The following is a 26,246-nucleotide window of genomic DNA, read 5'->3' as shown; positions in this document are numbered from 1 at the left end:
GGCTGGAGAAATCTCTAATCGCTGTTTCTGCTGCTTGCGCTTCACCCAAAGCACCTAGCAAATTGCTCATGATGCTGCAAGGAGTATTTAAATGCCTTGAAGACAGAGTTGTTGTTGAACGCTGTTGGGCACTGGCCGGTTACGGTATTTGCAGCACATGAGGGAGGACAGGAGCGCAACGTGCACAGACCTTTGTGTTCTCCTCACGGGCTCTGCAATGCTGGTGTTGGTATGGCATGGCACGGTGTCCTGGGGGGTGCTGAGGCTGCCTGAGGCCAGTGACCAAACGTGCCCTGGTTGGCTGTGCCGCCGTTTGTTAATCTGTATTCAAGTATGTGGTAAGTCAACGTCCTTCCAGCATGCAGCAGGTATTTGAGTTTTGTCCAAACTTGAGCTGATTGAGTCTTTTTTTTTTTTTTGTGAAGACCTGAAAAGTACAAAGCTAAAAGGTTTTCTGTATTTTTTCCATCCCTATTTGGGATAGTGTGGGTGGGGCTGGCATTTTTACACTGCTACCAGAATTTGCTTTATTTGCCTTTGTTCCAGCTTGGAGCAAAGAGCTGGAGGGCCTTGATTAGAGATTTAGTCAGACGACATTTCCCCTGTGCACAGGAGCAATTGCTCTTTGACTTGCCGCATTTAACATTGCAGAATTTTGTTATCTGCTCCCTACCTTTCCTTTTCTTTCTTCTACCTTTTGACATTTAATGGGACTGCAGACCCTTGGAGCCTGAACTTTGAAATGACAGTTTTCATTATGCCGTTTAAATGGACTCTGTGACCTGGAGCCAGTTGAGGTTCCACAGACTGGATTCTTGACTCCTTCGTTAGCTTTGATCAATGTAATCTCATTAGTGAAAAGCATTGCCAAATGGAGTAGAATCTACTTAGGGGCATTTTTTAATGGATGCCATCAAGGATGACCAGGCTTAAACACTACTTAATTTCATATTTTTAACCCAGTTTTGCTTGGTGACAGCTCCCATTTACTGACAGATAAAATCCTAATTTCTCTGCTGAATTGGCCTCAGTGGAGTCCCAAGTATCGACTTCTCTGGGCCATTGCCAGCACCGTGCAATGCTGATGGTGAGCTGCAGCCTGCAGGGCTAGGCTGGAGAGCCAGGCAGACGCTGGTTCCTCTGGGAACCTCCTGAAATGGGGATGTTTATCCTTCTTGACTACCAAGAAGGTTCCTGCACAAGATGAGGCCTGCCTGGCCCTGTTTGTGTAGAAGGGGTCATCAAAAAGCAAGGAGGTGCTTCACCAGTGCTTCCTTCTGAGATAAAGCTTCATGTTGGGGTGGGGGTGGAGAGCACACAGCAGGTCAGCAATATATCTGGCAGCAGGCTCCTGAGATCTGGAAATGGCTTTTATAGCTCACTGGAAGAGCGTCTTGGTACTTATCTTCTGATTAATGAGAACAAGGGTGCCCCTCTGTTGTTTGTGCCGCTTGCGTGCTCCCCTGTTGCTGCCGTGTGATCCATCTCCTCCTGCTGCTGGCTCAGCAGAGTGACTTTGTGCCCTTGCCCTACAGGCATCCATCATGACAGGGAGCGTGCACAACCTGGGCCTGGAGGGCAGCAAGCTGCTCCTGGACTCTGTCAACCCATCGGGACTGAGCCCATTGAGGAAAGCAAACTCCAGCTGTGGTGACGGACAGACTGAGGGCAGCAGCTCCCCTGCTAAGAAGAACGAGAGGAACCTGGACATGAAGAAGATTGAGAAGGAGATGCAGGAAATCATGTCTCCTACCCCTCTCGAATTTCACAAGGTCTGTGCTGCCAAGAGTCGGTCTGGCTGCGGCACTGTGGTACCTCAGTGGTTAAAGCTGTAGAAGCTTTGCGATCTTGTAGAAAATCTCCTTTGTTCAGAGGGACCCCCAGAAAATGTTCCTTGTTAAAGCTGGCCCCCACCAAGGGCTGCAGCAAAGGTTTCCAGAGGGTCCGATTAAGACCAAGGGGCCTCCTCAGAAGAGTAACGGGATTTAGCTGCCACACTTCAGCAGGGTTCAAACCTGCGCTTTGCTGTTTTCCTTTATTGTGTGAGATTTCCCGGTCCCAGTGTTCTTTAGCTCATTAATTGGTGCTACGGATACAAGTCAGAGAACTCGAAGTATGGCCCCATGGAGACCCATCAACCCTTTTCCAGTGGCACACTCCATTCAGTAGGCCACTTTTCATATAAAAAATAACTTGTAAAAACTTATAAAGAACTTCTTTTCCCACCCCTTCCACTCCACCCCCAGACTTTCCTGAAGGGGTGCAAATGATAGGACACAGCGATGGGATACTTGTTTGAATTCAGTGCCCAGCTGAATGTAGCCAGTTTAAGCATGATGCAAGGCAACAGTAATTAGAAAAAGTAATTAACTGTAGAAGCTGCTGATGCAGAATGCAAGCAGGGAAGAGAGCTGGAGAGGTTTCAAAAAATTTGATTGCCTTTTTCTTTCCTAGTGTGACATTAGAATGCAACCTGCAGTTATGGTAGCTGGAAAAAACAACTTTTTCACGTTTGATCTGCTCTTGTCCTTCAGGGCATGGCGAATGTGTCTTTAAATAAAACTCCTTTGTACCTGAAGGAGGAGAGATGTGTAATTAGGCATGGTACAGGGTGACTCTTCATTCCGCTGGAGCATCTGGTGTTGGCTGTGTTTGGAGCTGAGGTTGAGGCCAGGCGGGCTGCTCCTGTGCATCATCCTGGGCACTGTCCTTCCCAAGGGCCGCACATCCATGAGGCTCATCCAGCTGAGAGCACAGTGATGGAGTTAGAGCCTCATGGTAGAGATGCACTCCCAGTTCATAGGAGGCAAACGGGAGATTGTGGTGTTGGGGAATCAGTTGTCCCTGGCTCCCAGTGTTACCCCGTGGCAAGAGACACTTCCAGCCGTGCACTCCTCCTTTAGACGAGGCCAAAGTGTGATGTGCTCAAGGGAAGGGCGATGAGGTTACCCATTTCTTGTCCTCAGTATGTCAGCACTTCCTGATATGAATTTTCTGAAAAGAACTTGCGAATAGTATGGAGAAGTCGAGATGTTCCTGCTGAGTGATGTATTAAAAACGAGCTGTCTTCACATTTGACACACTACATTGAAAATTCCGTGTGAACATGTTGATTTTTCATGTGCGGTCTGGCACATGCAGAGGATGCACAGCGTAATCTGGGCCGGGGAAGGGGACGCTCCATTATTAACACTCGCTTCGTTGCTCTTTGGGTGAAATACGGCAGCTGCCTGTATTGCACTGCTGGTGTTTCCTTCCACACCCAAGGGAGAGGGACTGTGGTGTGGCTGGTTGTATGCCTGTCACCAAAGCACTTCTCCATGCGATCTACCTGAGATGGTGGTCTCTGGTAAATAAGGCACAATCTGTTTTAGCTGCCCAGGCTAAGAAAAATCTGCCCAGGAGACCGAGAGCAGAATTGCTGTAGGTCCACACACATTACCTATGTTATTCCTATCCTGCCAACCCTGTACATCTCTGCCTTCCTCTGCTGCATTAAAACGTGTGTTTTCTGTTTCTGCCTCTCCAGATGACACTCCACAAAGACCCGGAGAGTGAAGACTTTGGATTCAGTGTGTCGGATGGCCTGTTAGAAAAAGGTGTCTATGTAAATATGGTCCGTCCGGATGGGCCAGCAGATCAGTGTGGCCTCAAGCCATATGACAGAGTGCTTCAGGTAATAAATGCAAAATGCAGTTCTGGAGGCTGGGACGGAGTGAATGAGTGGCTGAGAGGAAGAGAGAAGTGAGACCCATCCATGGCAGCACTAACTTTGATGAAAGGTAATAGTTAGCCAACTAGGTGAGCTCTTAGCCACCAAGCACTGAATGAGACCTGTGTTTTATAATGAGAAATCACTAGGTAGTACCCCCAGGTGGTACCCCTAGGTTACACCAGTTCCAGTACACAGCTTGTCCTGGCACTGGCCTTTTTGATCTTGGGCAGCTCAAAACAACCAAAAAGCTGTGTTGCTTCCTCTCCTCCCCCTCAGTCCTTTTCCTACTACGTGAGAGGGTGATTTTTGGATGAACTAGACTGTGTTGACCACTATGTGTTCCTGCGAAGCCCCGTGTGGAGTCAAGTAGCGTTCATGAAGTTCTGTGCATGCCTTTGACAACTAAAAGTTTTCTAGGAAACACATCCTTCAAGCAAAGTGTTTTTCATGGATTTTTTTTTTTTGAAAGATACTTGATCTGAAATAGCTGTTGCAGAAACAGAACAAAAACTCTGGTCAAAAGCGCAGTCTGTAACAAGTGTGACCTGGGCATATCTGCCTACCAGAAGGACAGTAAGAGCGTGGTGAGTTTTGGAGATTGGAGAGGAGCTTTATGTGGATGAAAACCAACTATTTTAGCTTTGGGGCAACTCAAACAGCAACTGAGAAAGTGCAACCCTGATGGAGAAATTGCCACCATTTGGAAATGCAGATATTGTGACCATATTTGGAAACACCCAGAAAGATGTTTAGTTTTACTAATTTTTAGGCGGGGGTTGTTAGCAGTAGGATTAGAGCCAATATATTATGTACATCAGGTAACTGGAGAACTGGCAGCGCTGTGAGGAGCCTTGTTTAAGCTTGTTATGGTCTCTAGCCAGTTGGCTGCTATACAATTATTCCTTCTCGGCTTCAAATAAAAGATGGTGCAAGAATGAACAAGAAGCTAATTAGGCTCTGGGCTGCCTTTCTGTTGAATGTTGGATGTGTCGCTTTTTGCAAGTGCCAACTGCTCTGGGAGGTGTGCCCAAAATCCTAAACAGAGTGGCGTGGAGACTTTCGACACCCTTCTTCCCCATGCTGTGCTGCGCGGCTTACACCTACAAGAAGACGAGGCGATTGCCGTCGCGTTGACATATGGAGTTGTGAGTGAGGGATTGCAGACCTACGACAGGCAACTCCCCTCAAGAAGTGCAGAGGTGCGTTGCTGAGGACGCGTCGCAGTGCTGCTGATTATGGGCACGGTGATGTGCCCGAAGGCCAGCAAAACACCTCGTCCCTGCTGTAACAGACCCTCTCGGCTGGATGGATTAGCTGGGGCACGGCATCGCAGGAGTGGCATTTCGGCAGTGGAACTGCCTGGCTGGCATAGAGGAAAGGCAGAGCAAGCTCCTGGCTTGTCTCTTCTTGTCCACGTGTGGTCTAGAAATTGTCCTTAGTTACTATGCTCTAAGGCGCAGTATTGGGGTCAACTGTGTGGACCAGCTAGGGCAGGGGGACGCTACTACCATCACAGAGCCCAGCTCCATGAGCATGTATTAATGCTGGGAAAGGGGTTTGGATGGAAGGGTTGCATGGACTCATCCAGCCCTTACCCAGAGAAGAAAGCAACGCTTGGCCCCAGGGGTTATTTTTGCTCCAGAGGTGGGTGGGAAATTCCTTTCTCCTTTCCCTGCTTTCCCCTCCCTGTGCCGTTTGCCAGCCCCCCTCCATCCCAGACCTGTCGCGGCATCAAGCCCAGGTGCTCTGGTAGCTGTAGGCGAGAGAGGTGGGGTGGTTCTTGCAGGTGACCCAGCCTAGAAATGTGCTTGAAGGTCTGCAAGAGACAGCAGTAAAAGTGCTTTCACTGCTGAATCCTGCAGAGAGAATTTGCCTTCTGAGCCCACGTGAAATGCATCCAGACTCCTCTGAAATGAAGGATGTAAATGGGGAGAGAAGAAGCCGAAATTGTTCAGTATAGTCTCAATTTACTGCTGTCTGAGCTGGAAAACGGTTGGCAGAAGCCTCAGGGTCTGAGCGGTATTTGTTTTCTAGGCGCTGAATACCCCATGTCACAAATTTAAGGCCAGTAAAAGCCATGATGGCAAAAATATAATGGAAAATGGCAACCTTTCTCCTACAGGCTTGAACTGGAGAACGGGTGTTGGGCCCTGCAGTGTTTAGTACTTGTAATACTGCCCCAGACACCGGGGGGTCAGGGGGTTATCCAGACTTTTTTTACCTTCCTCTGCCATTTTACTGTGTCATTTCTCAGCTAGGCAAGGACGTGCTCAGCCCGCTCTGCTCCGCTCCGAACCCGGAATCAGGGACCCCCAAGAGTTGTGTGTTTTCACAGGTGTGGGTTTAGCACCGACCTTGCCTTTTCTGACTAACAAACATGGTCTTTCTGTCGTCCCTCCCCATGGCATGTCCTAAATTCCATCCCGGCAGGTAAACCGCATCCGAACGAGAGACTTTGACTGCTGTCTGGCTGTTCCCCTGATTTCGGAGGCTGGAGATAAGCTGGACCTGGTGATTAGCCGAAACCCCTTGGCACCGGCTGCCAACGCTCCCCCGGAGGGGAACAGAGAGCTGCCGGCGCAGGTGGCCCACGGCGCCGAGGTCAAGGCGAGCGTCCAGACCCTCTGAGCAGCGGGAGTAGAGCAGGCAGTGCCCGGGGCCTCTGCTGAGCCGTTGTGGTATTTGGGGTGTTTTTCCTGTTTTTTGCACTGGTTATTTGTAAACGCTGTGTGTACCATAACCTGCAAGTGGGGAGGTGCGTCTTCAGTGAGCCTGGAGACCGCCAAATATTGCTGGGAAGGTTCGGAGATGGATGCGCATCTCGGGCCGCCGGCAGTGCTGGAGATGGGGCGAGCTGCCGACGGGAGGAAGGAGCATCCACAGCCATCCCCCATGGCAGGGCATCCCCCTGCACCCCGGCCCTCGGGGTGCACGGGGTCCTGCTTCCGACATCCTCCTCACCCTGACGGCCTTGGCCATCCTATAAATACACATGGTGCTATTATGTTACTCGTTTGCTCGATTAATCGCATACAGCGAGACTGAAACTCCTTTCCTTTTCTGTTGTGCCCAGCTCCGTCCTTCAGACACTCCTGATAAGTTGATTTCCGCAGCCCCTTGCGCTCCCAGTGCAGGGCTGTGGAGAGCCCTGTTTAAAAGACATTTCAAACTGTCCTTGAGCGTGGGTAGATGCAATTCCTGCTCAAAAAATCGGTGTTTGCAGCTGCCTCCTGCCAGCTCCGTCCGCGCTCCCGGCCAGGCCTGGCTCTCGCCCTGCGGTGGGATGAGGCGCCGCGTCTCGCCATGGATTCCGTGAGCAATGCCGTTGCCTGTGCTGGAGTAGTTACTACAGAGCAGAAGGCTGGACCCAAGGCTAAAGGCCTTGAATACCTGCCCAAATCCCCAGCCACCTTGTTTGTCTGGGCTTTACGGAGATCTCGCGCTTGCAAACCTGGCCTGTGCCCGCAAGTAAATAGCAGAATAGCGAATCTTCCCAGGGCTGTCCCTGACGTTTTGAGTTAATAAAACCTTGTCGTCTCCCGTCAGGCAGTGGCGTGAGAAGCCCTTCGTTAGATGGAGGTTGTGTCCCCTGTGTCCTGCCCGGGCTGAGCGCTGTGTGTGTGCCCGGGCGGGTTCGGCTGCTCGCCCCCGGCCCCCCGCCTTCACCTGTCGCTGGCCTTCCCGTGGCTTTGCAAGCATGGCGCCCCGTGTCGCTCCCCTCCCTCCGAGAGCCCCCGGCCCCGCGGGGAAGAGGGGCTGTGGTGTTCGCGTCGGTTTCCTCGTCCGCCTGCCACGTTTCACGTATTAGCACTTTATGATGATGTTCATGTCCCAGTGGTGGCGTGAGCCTGGCATCGCTTTCCCCGGGAGGGCTCGGGCACGGCGGAGACAAGGAGGTGGCTCGGTCGGACACCGCAGCCCCGGCGCCCACCGCCCCGGTTCCTCCATCACCGCCTGCGTGCGGTGATGCGCGTAGGGGGTCGGGTGCACGTACCGCTCCCGTTTGTTGCTTTGCTGAGCCGGGACTCGTCCCCCCACCGTCTGTCCCCGAGCCGCTTTGCGCCTCTGTCGCTCTGCGATAGCGCAGTGTACCAGGGTGTTCCTTCCAGACGCGTGCCCGGCCCCATCCAGCTCTTTTGTCGTTGTAGCCATTTTCTCTTCGAGTATGCAATACCCCACACCATTGCTGCCACAACTAGGTAATGTGCCATAATTGATACTGTGGAGCATCGACAGTGCAGCCGAAAGTGTTTTTATATGCAATATTCTGAGCAGCGGAAGCTCACTGGGGCTTCTCCTAGGGTTTTTAATGAAGACTTTTATTAAAGGCTTTAAAAATAAAAAAAAAAAAATTAAAAAAAGAGGGAAGAAAAATTTGGTCCTCGTATCCCTTCCTATGCATTTTGAATGAGATGAAGATGAAATGCATTACTTAAATGTGTATTTTTATCCATATATTAGAGTGTATTCCTTGTAAAGTATTTTTATATGCTAATTTTCTTATGTATCTATGAAAGCACAATATTTAAAAGTACAGCATTTCAAAGAATATTTTAGTCCTGTTTTGGACCTATTTGTAAATCTCTGTATTTAAATGGGATTGCAATGACTTTGACTTCTTTTTTTTTTTTAATTAAATAAAAGCAAATGAAATGCGTTTGATTTGGTTCATGTCTCTTTCTGCTGGAGGACAATAGTGATGCAACACTCTGCTTCCAGCCCTATTTTAACTTGCCAGAGGACCCCCCAGTTAGGAGACGCCTCGAAGGTCAAGGCGGGAGGGCACACAGGGCGTTTTGCTGGGAGGGCCACTGCTTGTAGGGCTACCAGTGTCGGGCTGGGGTTGCCCCTTGCCAGCGTCTGGCAGGGGGAGTGGGGTCGCTTCTCTCCCTGTGGACATGGAGGCGCTTTTGCCGTAGCTCTTTGCAGTAAGAGCTGGAGATGCCCGTGCCCGTGGTTACAGCATCCTTTACAGCTTCGCTTGGCCACACTGGAAATCCTCTTGGGTTAAACCTGGGCTACTGCGTGACCAAACACTGGTTCAGCAAATCACATGGCGGCCGCGCCGTGGCTGTGGCAGCGTTTGCAAAGCTGCGGTTACTCCCTGGGGATGGGTTAGGAAGCTGCTGTAGGATGATGAGGCAGGAGGTGTCCCGTCTGGTGCTCAGCACCCCGTGGCTCTAGTGGGGTTCCTTGGGGAGCTGCACTGTGGTCCCCAAATTATCCCACCTCTGAAACCAGACATCCAAAGAGATGACTGCTGCGAGCCCAGAACGTAGTTCCTTGTCTCCCTACGGTGAGGATTTCTTTCCTTTGCTCCTCCAAAGGGGTTTGGGGCACCCCTACACTCCCAGTGTGGGAGGCACAGCTGGGATGCTCCCTGGATAAGGCCATAGGGAATCTCTGCTCACCAGCAAGGAAAGGGTGAGCTGGGTTTTGCAACCCTTCGTGATCAAGTGGGTAACGCAGGAATTTTCGGAGACCGAGCGTGGTATGGAAATGCTCCTGGTTAAGCCTGGGGAATCATTGCCACGTAAACAAGCCTTATCTGCCATCTCTGGCCACCCTCCTGGGGTGCAGACTTCAGAACAAGGCCCTTCACACATTTGGCACCGGGGACTTGCCGAAGCCGCGCGGAGCCAGCCGAGGCGCTGGGGCAACGGCAGGTTGAACGAGCGCCGGAGCAACGTGACCAACGGGGTTTCGGTGCGTACACCAGGGAAAAGGTTAGCACAGTGCTGCTCCCCTGGTATGCGGCGCCTCGGTGGGCAGCGTGTCCTCCCGCTAGTGTCACCTTGCGTCCCGTGGACCTCGGCTGAGGGAGGTGGCTGCTGCCACAGGCCAGTGGTGGCCGCCCATGGCAGGTACATGAAGCCCCATGGCAGCAGCTTGTGGCACGTAGTGGCTTTTAAAATTACATATTTTATTTTAACCTGAGACACGTTGCAGTTGCTGTCTGTGCCAGTATCAGGCTGCTCGGCGCAGGCATTGCAGGCTTCACCGATGGGAGGAGAAATCCCTGCCAAAGTCCTCAAATCTTGCCCAGCAAAACAACAAACCAAGCCAAAAAAAACCCAAAAAACCCCAAAACATACGAAAACACCCAAATGAAGCCAGCTGTGGGGCAAATCCTGGGTGTGGGGCGCTGGAGCCTCAGCAGTGATCAGGACCTGATGCACGAATGCTGAGCAGCTTTACTTTTCACAAGTGGCAGCCACCCACGTGCAGGTTTTTTTTTTCTTTCTGTGCCTCAACTCAGGACTTAAGGAAAGGCCATCGGTGAGCCTTAAATGACCAGTCCCTTACGCCAGGAAAATAAATGTTTGGGTTTTTGTTTTGTTTTGTTTTGTTTTGTTTTGTTTTTCCCATTTGTTTATTTTTCTTCCTATTGGACTTTTCTGGTGTATTTGAACCCCCATGGTAGTGATGCACCGAAGCAAAGACGGCGCAGACAACAGTGGGCAATGCCCTGGGATGGGCTGAGTTGGGGTGACTCAGGCCAAGGGCAAGAGCTCCCCAGCAGTCACTCGTAAAGCTGCGCTCATCTCCCTGTGCCCCGGTGAAGGGGCCAAGGAAAGCCTGTGTCTGCAAGGAGAAAGAAAAGAAAAAAGAGGGGAAATGGAGGGCACAGCAAAAAAAGAAAAAACAAAAGCCCCCAAAAATAAAAATCTACTTTCTAATGGCTTTGGAAGGCTCAGCACATGCCCAGCTGACCTTGGTGAAGAGTCAAAATGAGGAAAAAAAGCAGCAGTGAAGTAAGATTAAACCAATGTGGGTTTGCACCCCACTGACCCTTCTTCATGCTCAGCCAAAGTCATTGCTGAAGGAGGAAAAAAAACCAAAACCCCAAAACCCCAAAACCCACCAACCACACAGCCCAGCAATCCGACCTGCGGCTGCTGACCCAGGGATGGTTCCGCTCTTGCTGAGCAGCGCTTACGCAGCATCAACGGCTTTGCTGCTGCTCACGGCGCCCTCCAGCAAAAGGCTGGCGATACACAGGATATTGGGGGGGGGACACAGCCTGGACTGCTGGCCCCCAAGTGACCAAAGGGACATCCCACAGTTATACGATGGGGGTGCGCCGAAATACAGCCCGGGAGGGTGGAGGTGGGCAGGGGCGGCCCCTGCTCAGGGACTGGCTGGGCATCGGTCTGGGCCTGGTGAAAAATTGTTTTCTTTTACATGACTTTTTTTGGTTTTGTTTTTGTTTTTTTTTTTTTTTCCTTTTCCCTCTTTGCTGCGTGGTTTGTTGTTTTTTTTTCTTTCCTCCTTTTTTTTTTTTTTTAAATTATTAAATTGTCTGTATCCCAACCCACGAATTTTTGCTCTTTTACCCTTCCGATTCTCTCCCCATCTCACTGGGCGAGGGGGTGAATGGGCGGCTGCAAGGGCCTGAGCTGCCAACCAGGGCGAAACCACGACAGACATGAGGTCGGACAGTGAGCGGGCTCAAGCAGCTCAGCGAGCTGGGCATATGTATAAATGGGATATTTTATAAGGACAAAAAAACCCCAAAACACCAAAGCAACAACCCCAGAATAAATAATAGGTTTAAAGGAAGAACCGAACTACTCAAAGACCCCAAAAAAGCATCCAAAAGCATAGCTGGTTTATAAAGGAAAGTTTTATTTTCAGTTATAAGGTGATTACAAACTCATCTAAAAAAGCAAAGATGACTTAAAAATATCCATATACATTTTATTTATCTAAAAAGCAAAACAGAAACTGCAAAATACAAACATTTACCATATACACAAAGGCTAGGGTTTTTAGGATTAAATTACACTCCAGGATATTTTTTTTTTCCCAAATACAAATATTCCGTTTTTGGAACACACAAAAAATGTTTTAAAATGTTTTAAAAATATTTTTAAGGTTTTTTTTTTTAAAAAAAGTTCAGATGGCATTTTTAAGGAGGCCGTTGTCGACGCCGCCTCCTTGCTGTATGTGCTACTCATCACGTTACTGTAGTCACAGTTGCTAGGAATTTAAATAATAATAATAAAAAAAAACCACCACTGTTTTTTAGCCAAATACATCAAACAAGATGGACCACCTCTTATACCGTGAAGTCCCTGGCAACGTTATCAGGTAATAATCACAACATTACACTGGAGAAAAAACAACACCCTATTGAACGACGAGCACTTCGGAACAGTACTGGGATGCTGCAATGCTGAGAGGCCATCGCTGGCTTCCAGGACAGGAGCAGATGACAATCAAACTCAATTTGCCCCCTCAGGATTTTTTTTTTTTTTTTTTTTTTTTTTTCCAGCCTCTCAACATGATTTTGCCACTGTTCTCATTTTTTTTTTTATTTTTCTTTAGATATTGAGAAAAAAAATTTTTCAAATCTTTTTAACATCTCAACTGCAGAAACAGATAGATTCAGAAAAAAATATGTAGCATGCTAACATGTACTACGCTACAGGACCAAAGCCTTCCCCCACATATGCAGGCACACAAAAGCACACATGTATACTTCCTTAGCATAATCAAGTTTCACTTTTTTTTTAAAACTCTATTTTTCCCCATTATTTCTTTCGCTTTTTCAAGTCGGGCCACATTCTCCCTGTGCTGCAAACAGGACCTAGAGCAGCACTGTCCTGCTGCGCGCCTCCGAGCCCAAGCCCCAGGGAGGAAGCTTCCAGAAACTCGCTCCTTTCTAAAAATGTCTTCTATTTGCTTTGCTCCTAGAGCTCGGAGCTGTGTAAAGCTCGCGGCAATTCAATTCTGACACAGTTACTGATTATTTCAAATTAAGACGCCGCAGGGATACAAAAAGGCCACGTCTGCGCTACCATGCAACGGTCCAGCAAGGTTGTTGGCACTTTTCCAGTTGCAAGCCCTCTCACTAAACTTTTCCACCTTCGATGGGGATGGGGGGGAGGGGGGCAATTAGTTTTCTTAAGGCTTTCAATCTGCAAAATTTCAAGCTTGCCTTTTTTTTTTTTTTTTTTTTTTTTTTTGGTCAAATGGCGCCCGAAGCTTTTTCTGCTCGTGTAAATTAAAAATCACCGTTTCGCAATGACAACTGGAAAGAAACACGCAAAAATGGACCGTTTCTGTTTATTTTTTTAATAGAAACAAACAAATTCAGATTTATTTATTTTTTAAAGCGGAGAGGCATTGTCTGTGTACAGGTTTATTTTGGGCTGGCAGAAAGAGCCATGATCCGGTGGAGGGTGCAGGGCCGGACCGGGCAGTTTTTCCAGCTGGGGCCAATGCTGGTTATACACAAGTCTTGCTTGATCAAACTTTCTTGTAAACTCAAATTGGCCATTGATACCGACAGAAAATTTTTGTGACCAAAGTGTGGAGCTCGGGGAGCCTTTCTTGCACCGGTTCATGGGGGTTTTTTTGGGCTTCATATGTCACCAAATCAACCGAATACTTTTTTCGTTAAGTTTATCTTTGATTTACAAGAGCTACAAGGGTCTGACAGTTCCTGACCTTGGCTCATGCAAATACACAAATACACAACTACCTGTCAATCCCAACCACAAGGCTTTGGATGCTGATTTTGGAGAAAACAAGTCCAAGGCAGCTACCTGAAGCCACACCACACCCAGCCTCCCATACCAGGAGCCATGTGGCGCCTACAAGGAGCCAGGAGAGTTTTCAAGTCCAACCTCAAGGCTTCCTTGGAGGGGCCACAGTCCAGGATTTTGTCATTACTTTCCCTCTTTCACCACCCCCAATTTAGGACTGGCCTTCTCACTCCTCATCCTAAACAGCACCATAGGACTTACATACGCGATTTGCAGCCGAGGAATAAAAGCAATGTCCCCACAATATTGTGTGCATGCATACGAGGGTCAAAGATTTCATCTACTAGTCTATTTAACCACAGGTAGGTTTTTTTTTTTTTTCCTACTGAAAGTGAGCAACTTCCATTGAATCTCCTGGAAATGATGTCAAGGTCATCTTTCTTCCAAGTGTACTTGAGCTGCTTAACTAACTTGTCCACTCCATTCAATACACAGCTTATTAACATTTTATATACATTATGCCTCCATGAGTGATCCTGCAGTGACCACAAGACGTGGAAGCTCATAATCAGTTACTCAAAAACGTTCAAATCCTTCTCCCACAGATGGAGTTTCGCCACTGATGCAACAAGTGGGAGCTTTGAACCCAAGTGTGACAAGCCCAACCTCACCAAAACTGTAGGTCTCCTTAGCAAATACAAGCAGGCTGGGAGGAGACTTGTACAAGGCCTTTCGAATGGAAATGTCCATGTGTCTTCAGATCTACTCGACTTGTCTAATGCTGAGACAGAGAAGAGGAACCAGGAGTATCTGCAGTCGAGAAAGGAGGATGCGCACAGGACCGAAAACATCTGCAGAAGATGCTACGTTGATGGTGATAGTTGTTGGGGTGGGGTTTTTTTTGTGTTACAGCAACCATAAGGCTGCACCCTTGTTGTTGTTTTTTTTTAAAAATTTTTCCTTTTTTCCTCCTCTCCCCAAGAACAGCAGCGAAAATCAGTTTTGCTGAGCTGTTTCAGCAGACCATTCCTAACTCCCCTCCGCTCCAGGAGCTGCACTGCTGCTGCAGGGTGACCACCAGCGTTCTTCCAGATGGCAAAAAGGCAGCCGCCAGGCTTTTGTATTTTCATTTACAACACAAGAACAAATCCATTGCGGACCTACTATCTCACATTTTAAAAAGGACTTTTCTAAATGTGTGGATCTGTTTGGACCAGACGAAAAGGAAAGCTATGAATGAGAAGGAAAATGAGAACAATAACAACAACAACAACAATAAAAACCAGTTCTATTTATGAAATCATACTGTTTAAATACTGAAATACAGACTACTGGTAAAGTCCCTTACGATAGATGCCCATTCGGTGAGATCATAACTAGTGACAGGTGAACTGAAAAAGTTTGGAAAATTGAGAAAAACAAGAAACAGGCTGGAGAACCTCGTGGGGTAAATATTCCCCTTTACATTTCTAGTTATCTCTTGATTTCAGCTCAGCTGGAAATAAATACTGCTAAAAATCTGCCGTTTTCAAGCCCAGAAGAACCCATGAATACAAAAGTACATGAAATACGAAAAGGTGGGGGGCGTTTGTCTTGTTTTATTCTGGTTTTAAAAATCAGAGACCTGGTTCTAAAGATCTCGTGCCAAAACTGCACTGAGTTTCCCCTGGATCCAAACCAGTTCATCTATGACTAGTCATGATATTTTTAATGAGTTCCTCATTTACATAAAACAGGTAAAACAGGTCACAAGCGTTTAAACAATTAAATTAGGAAAAACAAAATCAGTTGTATTTGCAGTCAGGAATAGGTAGAAAACACAGACTTTTTTAAAAGTTACTTTTTAATAAATTTGGCAGAGGATCATGTTGAAACACAAATTTATCACCAAGAAAATTTCAGAAATCTGATAAAAGTGTCAGGAAAAAAACCCCAAACTGTAAAAATGTGAGTGTGCTCATTGGAACTCAAACCCCAGCTAAAACAAGAAGAATTAATTGCACATATTTTTTGGAGGGGAGGGAAGAGGGCAACTGTTTTCCAGAAACAATAATTTCTTAGCTCTTCGCGAGCCCCAGCCCTCCCTCGCAGTCACGCTGAAGAGCACGGCGGGGCCGGAGAAGTTGACAGAGAGAACGCTTCAACGAGGTTGTTGCATATGTGCGAGACACTTTCACTCGGTACATGGAAGCGACTGATTTGAATGGCACAGTTTATATCGAAATGGGGCTGGGTTCTAGTTCTCTAGTAGTTGTACTTCAAAAGGTGTAGTATTAACCCTCTGGTTCCCCGCGCAAAGACGCTCTCCGCAAGGTGGGAGCTGGCTGAACACCCAGCTGACTCGCTGGAGACGTCTCTGATGTAGCCAAACCATTTTTATCCCTAACTAAAGCTTGTCTCAGCTCTAGAGCACGGAAGTGACGTGCAAACTACATCTCAAACGCAGTTGTATGACAATGTATATAATTAAAAAAAAATATATATAAACCAAGCATCAGTGTTTCATCTGCACTCACAGAAACCATTAATTCAGGCGACCCCCCCCCCCCACCTGCTACTCCCTCTTCACCCAGGCAAGCGCGCCTGCTTACTGCAGATGCTAACTGTAACTCAAAAATGAGGGTCCAAGCTGAAGCCTGCCAAGAGAGTTATCGTTGATTACATTTCCTTGCCTCTTATGGTTAAAGGCTATTAAAAAAAAATAATCAGCTGTATGCACGTTTCTTTGTTTTAGGCACATTTGATGACACCCACTGGCTCACAGAACTCCTCCAGTGACCTTCGGCTGGCCGTTGCCACTGGCCCAGCAGGTGTCATTAAATGTTTGCCATCTCTGGCTGTGGAAAAGTTTCATTTATAACTCTCGTAATACAGCAACCAGAAAAAGAAAACAAAAGCAATTCTGCCGTGGCTGGTTTTGTTGCTGCAACTCAGCTATCTGATGTCAAAAATACGTATAAATTCAAACTAGAAAGATTTAGAAAGCTATAGATGCAGCCACTTTTTCCTTTTTTTTTTTTTTTTTTTTTTTAGATTATTTTGGTCCATCTCTTAGTTTTAAATCACCCCTTTTCTGTTACAGGAAAACCAACAAGCTAATCAACAAGTGTTTGTGCTGCCGCGGCCAGTTAACCCATGGGACAAGAAAAAATAAAATAAAGCTACTGTGTAGGAATGTTAAGAACTGGATATGTTCCTGTTCAAATGACAAACTCTGCCCTGACAGACTAAGCTGACAGCAGAATAAGCAGATACAAACTCTGCTTTTATCAAGCATTTCCTCTAAATTCCTTTGAATAGCCTAACTGTGGTATCACAAGAAGAAAAAACCCTCTCCCTCTAACACAATGCCCAAAAGAAAAGGCTGAGTTTCGCCAGAGAACCTGTTCCCAGCACAACCTGCTCAAGTTGTTTTCTACGAGAAACAAAAAAAAAAAAAAAAAAAAGAAAAAAGGCTTTTGCCCATGTTCTCAACAGTCTTCAGGGAGCGATTCCCCATGGAAACACCCACCCGGCCCCCACGAAGCGGAACGCCATTGCTTACACTCCTTGTAGTGGTTTCTCTTCGCTCCCCAGTCTAACCTGGAACGGTACGCAATTCCTTCCGACCAAACACCAAACATTTCAGTGTTACATGTTCCCTTTGTCTCAACTTAAAATTCCAAAAGCCCTGTTTCTTCAGCAGATAGGATTCATGAGCCTCATAAATATGTCTGCTACCCTCTACTTCCCCTAAAAAAAAATATAAAAATTGTAGTTTAACACAACGATGGGCAAGGAGACCGGGGGCCTGAGGTCCACTGCTGCGATTTAGTAACACGGGACAAGGGAAGTAATCCTTTCGTCTGTTCCCCCAACAGTAACCAACCCCCCCACACCCCCCCAAATAAATAAGTAAAGCAAATCCTGTTTATCGAACTTGTCAAAGCATTTTTGAGATACACGGATGAAAAGCACCTGTTTGCTGAGTGATATTATTATCTTCGTTACTATTATTATTAACAACGTGACTGTTATAACCACCAGCTACCTCAGGTGTAGGTGAGCGGTTTTGTTCCTCCTGTCGGGGATGACCCGGTTTGTGTTCACCTTTGGATGGTCAGAGTCCACAAGGGATTCTTTTATTTTTCTGCCCGAAAGCAAAGTCCAATGATCAGCAGGCAAACAAATGAGCAAGCCCAAGTCGCCAGCCCCAAGAGCTGTGGGCAGCTGCTGCTCTTCCCCTCTCAGCCCCTGGGCGCCCGGCCCCGCTGCCCCAGGGACAGGCTGCCTCTCCCCGTTTGCAGAATTCAAGCTTACACCAGTGCCACCACGCTAAAATATGCTTTGCTGGAAAACTCAGGAGCAGGTACTCAACCTCCCTGCTCACGGACAAACAGTAGGCATTTCACGTAAATTAAAAAAAAACAGAATCCAAAAAACTAAAAAAAAAAAAAAGAAAAAAAGAAAAAAAGGAAAAAAAAAAAAAGTGAACCATGCCAAATCCTGCAAACGCCTTCCTAAAGTCCTCCTCTCCTCTGTGTGACAGGGTCCCAGCGCCGTGCTCGGGAGGGACGGCCGCAAGGCTTTTCACACCCAACCTCTCTGCCTCCCTCGCAAACTCTCTGCTCCAGCTGCCCGGCTGTATCTTTATTCAGGGGCTGTGCTAAACATAACTGTACCCTTTCCCTAATGTGACCCTGAAGCCTGTCGTTTACCACAATCGAACCAGAGGGTGGAAATACTACACCTTTGAAAATTCTCTTGAAACAGCGTCTTTTTTTTTTTTTTTTTAATCATCTCTCTCAACAGAGCTCCTTTTGTGTGTTCTGTAGGTCACCCTGCTCCCAACCATACCAGCACCTAAAATTGCTTTCTGAGACTTGAATATATTGCTGGCAAGACAATCAATTCAAGTGGTAAGGTGTATAATATTTAGAGATAAAGATATATATATTTAAAAAAACCCAATAATAGTAAATTCCTGTAATATGTCTAGTCTGATATGAAAGCTCTCCCTCTACAGAGAGACATCTGCTGTGATTACCTTACAAAATATTAAAAAAAAAACACACACAAAAAATAACTTTCTCTGTGAGAAATAAAAATAAATCCTAGTGCAAATATAAAGCTCTGTAAACCTGGTCCTATGAGAATCTATGGTTAGTAAACGGCAGTTAAAGCAGGTTTATCCTCTCACAGAGAGAGCTCACATCATGGTTTCCACAATGATATGAGTTGGCTTGATCAATCCGCCATTCGAAGTTCCATTGGGGCAGAAGGGGGTGCCGCTCTCCGTTTCTTTGGACCACCGATTCACTTCCTTAGGGGCAGCCACCGCTTTTATCCTCTGGAAGAAAGAAGAAAAGCAAAGGTGAGAAGACCAAGCGGCCCCTGCATCGCCATGTGCAGGATGGAGGACGTGGCAACCCGAACGTGGGGATGGTGGCCGTCAAAGACAAGCATGTGCCACGTGGCTCTGCAAGGACCCGGGGACCCGGGCTGAGGAGCACCGTGTTCAACTTTTGCTCAGCTGCAGAGCCCGACTTGACGCAAGCAAGTCAGACATGAGAGGGCATTCACGGCATTATCCAGCATCCTGCACGCTGGGCTGTCAGCGCTGCAGCTGCTGCTCAAATTATGTGCATTCTCCTGCCTCATTTAGAAACAACTCTGCCTTTCAGCCCAGCCGTTCATTGCCAAGTGGCAACTTCTCTCCTACGTTTCAGTTCACAAAGGAAGAACTAAATGGCATCTGACCAGTGTTTACTCTCTTTCCTTTCCTAACATGGTCTTTGAGGAGTGTTTTGGCTACTTTTAGACTTGTCTCTCAATAGATGGTGACAATGAGGCAGGAAAATAAACACTCATGAAAATGCTCTGGCCACGGCTGAAAAAGACCATTAACACTTGGAGGAAAACAAATGCAAGCGTTTGTGCTCTGGGAAATGTTCTTTTTTTTATTCTATTCTCTCTTTTTTCCTAACCCGAAGTGTCCCACTTTCTCCTCCAAGAATACCCAGGCTGCATTTAAGACCGTCTCATTAGGCAAAAACAAAACTAATCTGAAACCTTAGAAGAGAATTGCTAAGTTTCATGCTTGCCCAGTCTCTAAAAACTTTCCACTGGAAGAAAAACAAACCAGGGGAGCCTGCGCTGAAGTGCAAAGGGCGAGCGGTTGCCTGTAAATCCAAACCCAAGTGAATCCGCACTGTCAAGTCTGAATCCGACCCAAAGCTTTCCAAAGATCCAGTGTTTTGATTTGATTCCTTAGGAATAGAAAAAAAAAATTAAAAAGCTAAAAAGCGAAGCCCACTTGTAGGAGGGTTTGACTTTTTTAGAGTCTCTCAGAGTGAACGCCAGGGCCTAGAGCCACACAATCCACAGGTGGATCTGAATTTCCCTGAAATTCAACGAGCTCTTAGACAGCTGGGTTTGACCCAGATATCTCTCTCTCTCTTTCTTGTTTTCTCAGTGATTTGTAGGATGGTGCTTCCTTGTCTCTGTGGGCTGGAGAAGAGAGCTCTGGCACTCGGAAGCACTCCAGTCCTTGAGCGCTTGTCTGCACGTGGAGGCAACGATTTGCCAAGCTGGAAATGGCACTAGTGGGAGGCAAATAAAACCACCTGGTGTTTGTCTGAGGACAGAAGGCTTCGTGTTCGTTCTCCTTCTACTGTTTGTCCAAAGGACAGGTGATCTTTAACAGTCTTATCTGCATTCGCTGCAGGAGAGGCACCCAACTTTGCCCTACCTGGACAAGGCGGCAGTTTTCCAAGCACTGTGCTTATTTTGTATAAAACACAGCAAGTTAAAGCTCCCTTTCTCCTCTAGACAGACAACCGGTTGTTCTTACCTCAATGAGCGACCCATCTGACTGTATGATGCGGATGACCATCACCATAGGGATGCAGATCATGGAGGAAAGGGCAAGAACCCAGCCCAGGCCGATTGCCCAGTCTGGGTATGTGTAGACCTTGTTGTAGGTCAGTGGTTTGTACTTGGCCAAAGAAAAGATAAAGCACCCCTGCAGATGAGAAAAGAAAACAAAGTGAGGCTCAAATATGCTGAAAGCAGTATAGCTCTGGTTCTACCACTGGCCCTAAGGAAGACAGGCAGTGAAAGGCAGAGCTGGTGGAAACCATATGTATTTTAAACCAACTGGGGGAATCGTTCTTCCATTTAAACCATTGAAAGAGCAGGTAAACTCTTGCTTGACAACAGAATGTTAAGCGATGGCGCTGAAGAGCTGCGGTACGCTGCCTGTTCTTTTTCAGGGCTCAAATATTTGCTGTACTTTGCAAAGAGTGTACCGGGATGTTCTTCCCAGCCCATGAAGTACTTCAAGCTGAGTGCCTGCCTCAGACTGCTCAAGTCTTTTTGTTAAAACGGCCTGGTAGTCCTATCGCTTAAAGTAGGGCCTGCTCTTTGGAGAAGGATTTTTCTGTCATGAATGCAATATTTTGTGAACCCTAAGAAAAATCCACTTAAATGTAGCCAACTGCAATTTGCACAGCAGAGAGCTGTCACGTTAACAGCTAACATCTGAGAAGACGATGTCTTTGAGGGGTACGTTCAAGCCTCCGGCATCTCTTTGCAAATTGGTCTCTAAGAGTAAGAGGCGGCTCAGAGCTGCCACATGGAAGCCTTGGAAGAGCGCGGGTCAGTACTCACCACGCAAAGAACTGGTGTGATCACAATCCAGCTCCATTTCATCCAGGGACCAGGTCTGTATCCAATCATATCCTCAATGGCATCATAAATATTATCAGCGCCTGTAACGGATAGTGAGCGCATTCATCAGAATCGAGCATATAAAAGCCATGTAAGGACTGTAGGATTACAGCTGCTTTCCTAGCCCCCAAGGCGTATTTGAAGAGAAGATGAGGGTGTCACATGAATTGTTCGAATGCTTCCCATGGCTGTGAAGTTCAAGACAATTTTCTCCTTGAGAAGCTCAAAGGTTGGGGGACTGCCTCATCCTACAACAGCCCTCATTACTGGGATGCAGGAGCGCGGTGCTAATTCCTCCTGCCCCCACCACGCACCCGCTCCTCTCCCCAGCCTGTCATTGAACTCGCCATGGGAAGGACACAACAGCAAACGGTACACCCTGCTTCTACAGAAATCTGACTGCTGCAAAATGAAGGCTTTGTTTGGTTTGCTTTCCTAAGGAGATGGGGTACATGAAGAATCAGGGAAACGACCAGTCCTGAGCAGCAGACATCTCCTGATTATTCCTCAGCTGCCATCTCGGGCAGCTACAGAGGCTGCTGTCAGACCTGGGTTACTCAACGTTGCCTAAAAATAATGGGCCAGAACACACTTTTCTTTTTGTATTTCCTATGTGCTTGGCTTGCCCCTTGCAGACATTGCAGCTTTGAAAGGAAATCCTCTGAGAGACAAACGGAAATTTTCACGGCTGGCCAAACTTTCAACTCTCATCTCTAAACTTAAAACATGTAAATGCTTAATTGTGCCTTTGTTAATGAGCACTGGAGAAATACTCATTTTTGTGTGGAAAAACACTGGAGGTTGGCTTCATCCCAGATGCAAATCTGTCTCCAAGAGGTCAGTGCAAATTTATATTAATGGCATGCGCCCGCTGCTGGGAAGAAGATTCTGGAGTGGCCGATGATTAAATGTTTGGCTAGCAGAATTGTCACTGACTCATCAAAAGGTATCAGATGAAAGGACTCTCACGTACCATAAACCCAGGCTACAGCAATACATTCAAAGAATGCAACCCACAAAAGGCATACACCACTAGCTGCATAGTAGTCAAAGAGTTGAAAAACATACATGCCACCCTGTAAAAGAGAGAGACACAATGGATTAGGATCCAACAGGGAAAAAACCCCGAATACTTGAGGCCCAGCTCCCAGTAACATTTACTGACATACCGTCACGATTGCTGTCTAACAAGAAGAAATATCACGCAAGTAGGTAAGGTAAATATTTGGCATTACCTTCCCCAGGGAATATGCATGTTTACTACAGGAAGCATTCCAAACAAGACGACGATTAAACAAAATTAAGCCACTTAGGATAATCTACCGAGACACTTAAAGCTTTCCTTCTTAAAAGTATTTTAGGATGAGCATTTATAGAAAGAAATGATGTAAAGAAATAATTGGTTGCCTCCTAACATTAACACCTCCAAAATACTAAAAATGGAAGTCAGTTCATCAGGAGGGTCTGCATTTATGAATTCCGTGGAAGAACGTTTTTCATGAGAATACTACATACATTGTTAGGCTTTTTGCTCTCACCCCATTGAACTGTATATACCTGCACTTTTACTTGAAAAACTGTGTTTTTCACCTCTATTACAGGTGCTATTTTAATTCCTGCAATTGTGCTCTTCCAGTTGTTTTTAAAACGTGGTTTGGATTTTATTTTGGAGATAAATATCACAGCAGTGCAGCCACTGGAACATATTCCCGTCTTGTTTATACTAGAACAAATCTAGGGGTATTTAATTGATTCAAATCTATGCAACTAAGATAAAAATCTCTTTCCCTGAATGCACTGGATGGATTCTTAATCTGCCCTGCTGAAGGTTCCCAATGTGCTTCATCATTTAGAGCCAGATGTTAATATTCATAGTCATGTTGATTAGTACCTGACATCAGATTGAATTTAATGAGATTTCATTTCTCTGTTCCTCTGACTGAAAAGGGGGGAAATATGTCGCTCCCTTTCAAAATGCTTTCAGATCTAGGGATGAAAGATGCTCTGTAGATCTAAAGAGCGACACTCCTCTGAGTGGCTACTTCCATGCAGTCTCATTCATAGCTAAAATTGGCCTAAAAATCGGTGAAAAAAAATTTTCCAGCACTGGTGCTACTTACCTCAGTCACCATAGTTAGTCCCAGAAGATAGCTAAGGAAACATACTATAGCGATGAAGATTTCCCGTCGGTAACCCTTCCTTAGGAAGGATGGGTGCAGATCAACTAATGACGTGATCTGTCCTTCAACTTCAACAAACTAAAGGGGAAAAACAACAAAGAAACGTGACTTGAAAATTACCCGCCATGCGTTTTATCCAGGCTCACACTTGAACAAAGGCTCCGCAGCAACACCCTAACCGTACTCTGTGGCAAAATGCTGCTCTGAATAAATAAATCGGAAGCTGTTCCTTTGTAACCCCGAGGTTGAAGCGTGGGGGGAGTTTTCAGGTCGGAACAAGCTCTCAGAACTGCTGTTCGTTTCCTAGCAGCCTTATGAACTCCACAGAGGCTCTGTAAATGCAAGCCGCAAGGGTAAAGGAACATAGGCTGATGACAAGAAGGTACTTATGTGGCTTTTATGTTGTAGTTCCAGGTGAATACAAGATGTATGCTAGAAAAGAGGCAGAGAGCAAACACTCAAAAAAGCCCAAGCTAAAAGAGTACCTCCCAGCCTTTTTTTTGATGTGCCAGAAAACCTCACACGTAACAGACTAATTCCAGAATTGGATATAATTCTACTCTTGGGTTTGCTAGTGAAAATCCAGCCAAGGGAAAGCAGACTTTGATGTGAAATAGCAGCACTTCTTGACTGAACTTGTCTTTTCCGACCCTGTGAGCAGAGTACCTCTGTGTGAGGCTCTAGGGTGCTTCTGCAGCAATAACGGAGCTATTCATACAGTCCTTATACAAAGACTTGGTAAACTATTTGCACTTGTAAACCACAAACGAAGATCTGAATAGAATGAGCTAAAAATATTACTTTATCTAGTTTCATGGTAACTGTATTTGTACTTACTTGCCATTAGAAGAACTACATGTAAGATGTGTAACTTGAGTTAACCAAATAACCCAAACTGGATTTGAGTAAAAGTTTAAAGTTAATTGACAACCAGATGCGTTTCACCCACGGAGAAATGTGACTGCTGAACTCCCCCAACAAACCCAAAGAAGGGATCATTCAGCTGATCTGCACTGTCAGCCCGGCAAGGTACAAAAGCACCAAGTTCACTGAAGACATGAGGATACCATGGGGAACGAAGGCTGCCTCCGTAGAAATGATCTTCGCTTTAATGGATACATTGTCTTACAACCAACGGTTTATCGCAGGGAGTCTATCAAATAGCATCATTTCAAGAAAAGCTACCTTTTCCTACCCAGCACCTATATTGCTCTTACAGTGCCCAGAAGTGCCCCGTAACAACTCTATCCTCTCGGACCATAAGCAGATGCTCCATTTTGGAAATGCAGCCCCTCCTGCAAACACTCCACCAGATTTTGTTGCCTCCTGTTTGACTTCTGTAAAACTGGTTTTCTTTTTAAATGCAACCCTTTCCTTTGGGCTGATTTGATCTTAAACTGCTCCGGCATTCCAGAAACCTGCTTGACTGCACTCCAAAAAACCAGAGGGGTGGAGGAGAAAAATTAAGCGCTCCAATTAGTTTTAATCATTCTACGCAGTGAGGAGCTTTTTAAAATTACTAGACAGCTTCCAATTTGCATAAGCACAGGGTTGTTGAACCATGGCATCGGGCACTTTCGCATTTACTTTGGAATGATTGAAAGTTGCTCACTAGAGTTCAAAGATTAAGCTGTCAAGAGGAATTTAGGGTAAATGCAATATCAAAAATGTAAGAGATTAAGTACACAACAACTGTCTAAAACATCCATTTATGGATCCCTCTTCATACAAGAGAGCATTTAGGCTAAATGAACATTTCATCCTTACCAACGGGGTTTTTATAATGTTAGTGACTTTTCATTTGAGTGCAGAAAGCTGCCTGTTGCCCTGAAAACTTCAGCAATTTTGAATGTGTAGTTACTGCATAATCCCTCATCACCCACATTTCCTTCTAAGTGGACTATCTAGAAATGATTTACAGGTTCTTTTGGGGTATTTCGTCCAACATTCCTATAAGCAGCCACTGGGAAAAGTAACCTAACTTCTTGGACTGAACTTTTTGATTTTTTATCGCTAATTAATAGCAGCTTGTGCTATATAATTAGTACAGCTGGAACCCGAGATGCTTTCCGGCCCTTTCGGAGGTCCTAAATGTGTGCTGGTGACGTGGAAGTCAGCAGGATCCCACACTGCTCAGCAGCTCTGAGCCCAAGGACACCGAGAAAGGCTGTGGCTTTGTCCTCGGGCTGTTCACGAAGCCACCCCGGCTACACCGTACAAAACATTTCGTGCTTTTTGTGCCTCATGATGGCTTCGCTTTTCTTTTTTGGCACTTAGCGACTATCAGTGCCTGTATATTCCTGGTAGTATTAATTCTTACTACTGTTTTAATTATGGTGTATGCACACTGCAGGTGATCCCAATAGCACAAAGTACTCTGTGGAGCAGATTGCTGCAGTCTTTTCTGTTTTAAAATGATTAAGTTCTTCTCCAAAATAGGAAAATACTGCACCACAAACAAAATGGTGGTATTTCCCCGCCAGACTCAGACTGATATTTAAGTTAGGGAGAACTGCCCTGCTCTTGCGGACTCCATTAACTCCTGATGACAAAGACTTATCGAGCGACATCATACTATGAAGTGACAGTCATAGATTCATCAAATGCAGCCCCTGCACTAAAAAGCAAGCCAGATGAATTCCTCTTAAGCAGCATTAGAGGTATTCCCTTCGTAACTCATGCCTGTAAAACCAGCTTTTCCCAGCAGCGCTGAGACAGTAAGCAATGTATCTCTTACCCACGGTACTAACCTGGCTATCCAGTCCAAGCAACAGAAGCATAATAAAAAAAAGGATTGCCCAGAAGGTGGGCAGCGGCATCATGGACACAGCTTTTGGGTAGGCAATGAAGGCCAGGCCTGGACCTAGAGAAAGAGAAAATAGGAAAGGGGGAAGGGAAGGGAAGAGAAATAGTAAGTACCAGCTCTTTGGTAAAGGTAGCCACACTCAAATGCAGGAATGCCTGGTTCCGTTCAGATAAATCCAAACGCGGCTGGAAATACCAGAAGTGAAACAGTTTGGCTCTTTTATCTGAAATCGAAGCACGCATGACTACAGCAGAAATCACAGGCAAACCCCTGAGGCCATTGCTAACAGATCACCAGTTTTAACATCTGTCTCAAACATGCCAATAATGGACGTGGTCCTA

The 26,246-nt window shown here is 46.3% G+C and overlaps 2 protein-coding genes across 16 annotated transcripts in view; one reads left to right on the top strand and one right to left on the bottom strand.

Moving 5' to 3' along the window:
• Positions 1 to 8,372, top strand: part of GRIP2 (glutamate receptor interacting protein 2) — an 86,280-nt gene extending 77,908 nt beyond the window's left edge. For 2 of the 4 annotated variants that reach the window (XM_054216562.1, XM_054216560.1), the window contains 4 exons: positions 1,536 to 1,772; positions 3,530 to 3,676; positions 5,970 to 6,050; positions 6,146 to 8,372. In XM_054216562.1, coding sequence (XP_054072537.1) covers positions 1,536 to 1,772; positions 3,530 to 3,676; positions 5,970 to 6,050; positions 6,146 to 6,343 — 663 coding nt within the window. In that variant the 3' untranslated portion in view covers positions 6,344 to 8,372. The remainder of the gene's footprint in view (positions 1 to 1,535; positions 1,773 to 3,529; positions 3,677 to 5,969; positions 6,051 to 6,145) is intronic. The other 2 variants (XR_008468750.1, XM_054216561.1) reach the window with 2 other exon arrangements.
• Positions 8,373 to 11,324: 2,952 nt separating this feature from the next.
• SLC6A6 (solute carrier family 6 member 6) overlaps positions 11,325 to 26,246 on the bottom strand; it is a 96,069-nt gene continuing 81,147 nt past the window's right edge. For all 12 annotated transcript variants that reach the window (XM_054216373.1, XM_054216366.1, XM_054216367.1 and 9 more), the window contains 6 exons: positions 25,850 to 25,962; positions 23,040 to 23,177; positions 21,893 to 21,995; positions 20,860 to 20,960; positions 20,042 to 20,212; positions 11,325 to 18,538 (listed from right to left, as the gene is read on the bottom strand). In XM_054216373.1, coding sequence (XP_054072348.1) covers positions 18,398 to 18,538; positions 20,042 to 20,212; positions 20,860 to 20,960; positions 21,893 to 21,995; positions 23,040 to 23,177; positions 25,850 to 25,962 — 767 coding nt within the window. In that variant the 3' untranslated portion in view covers positions 11,325 to 18,397. The remainder of the gene's footprint in view (positions 18,539 to 20,041; positions 20,213 to 20,859; positions 20,961 to 21,892; positions 21,996 to 23,039; positions 23,178 to 25,849; positions 25,963 to 26,246) is intronic.

This window comes from Rissa tridactyla, chromosome 10 (assembly GCF_028500815.1).
Source record: "Rissa tridactyla isolate bRisTri1 chromosome 10, bRisTri1.patW.cur.20221130, whole genome shotgun sequence".
In the NCBI taxonomy this organism is placed as follows: Eukaryota; Metazoa; Chordata; class Aves; order Charadriiformes; family Laridae; genus Rissa; species Rissa tridactyla.
The sequence above is the reverse complement of the archived record's forward strand: the minus strand, read 5'-3'. Positions and strand labels throughout refer to the sequence as shown.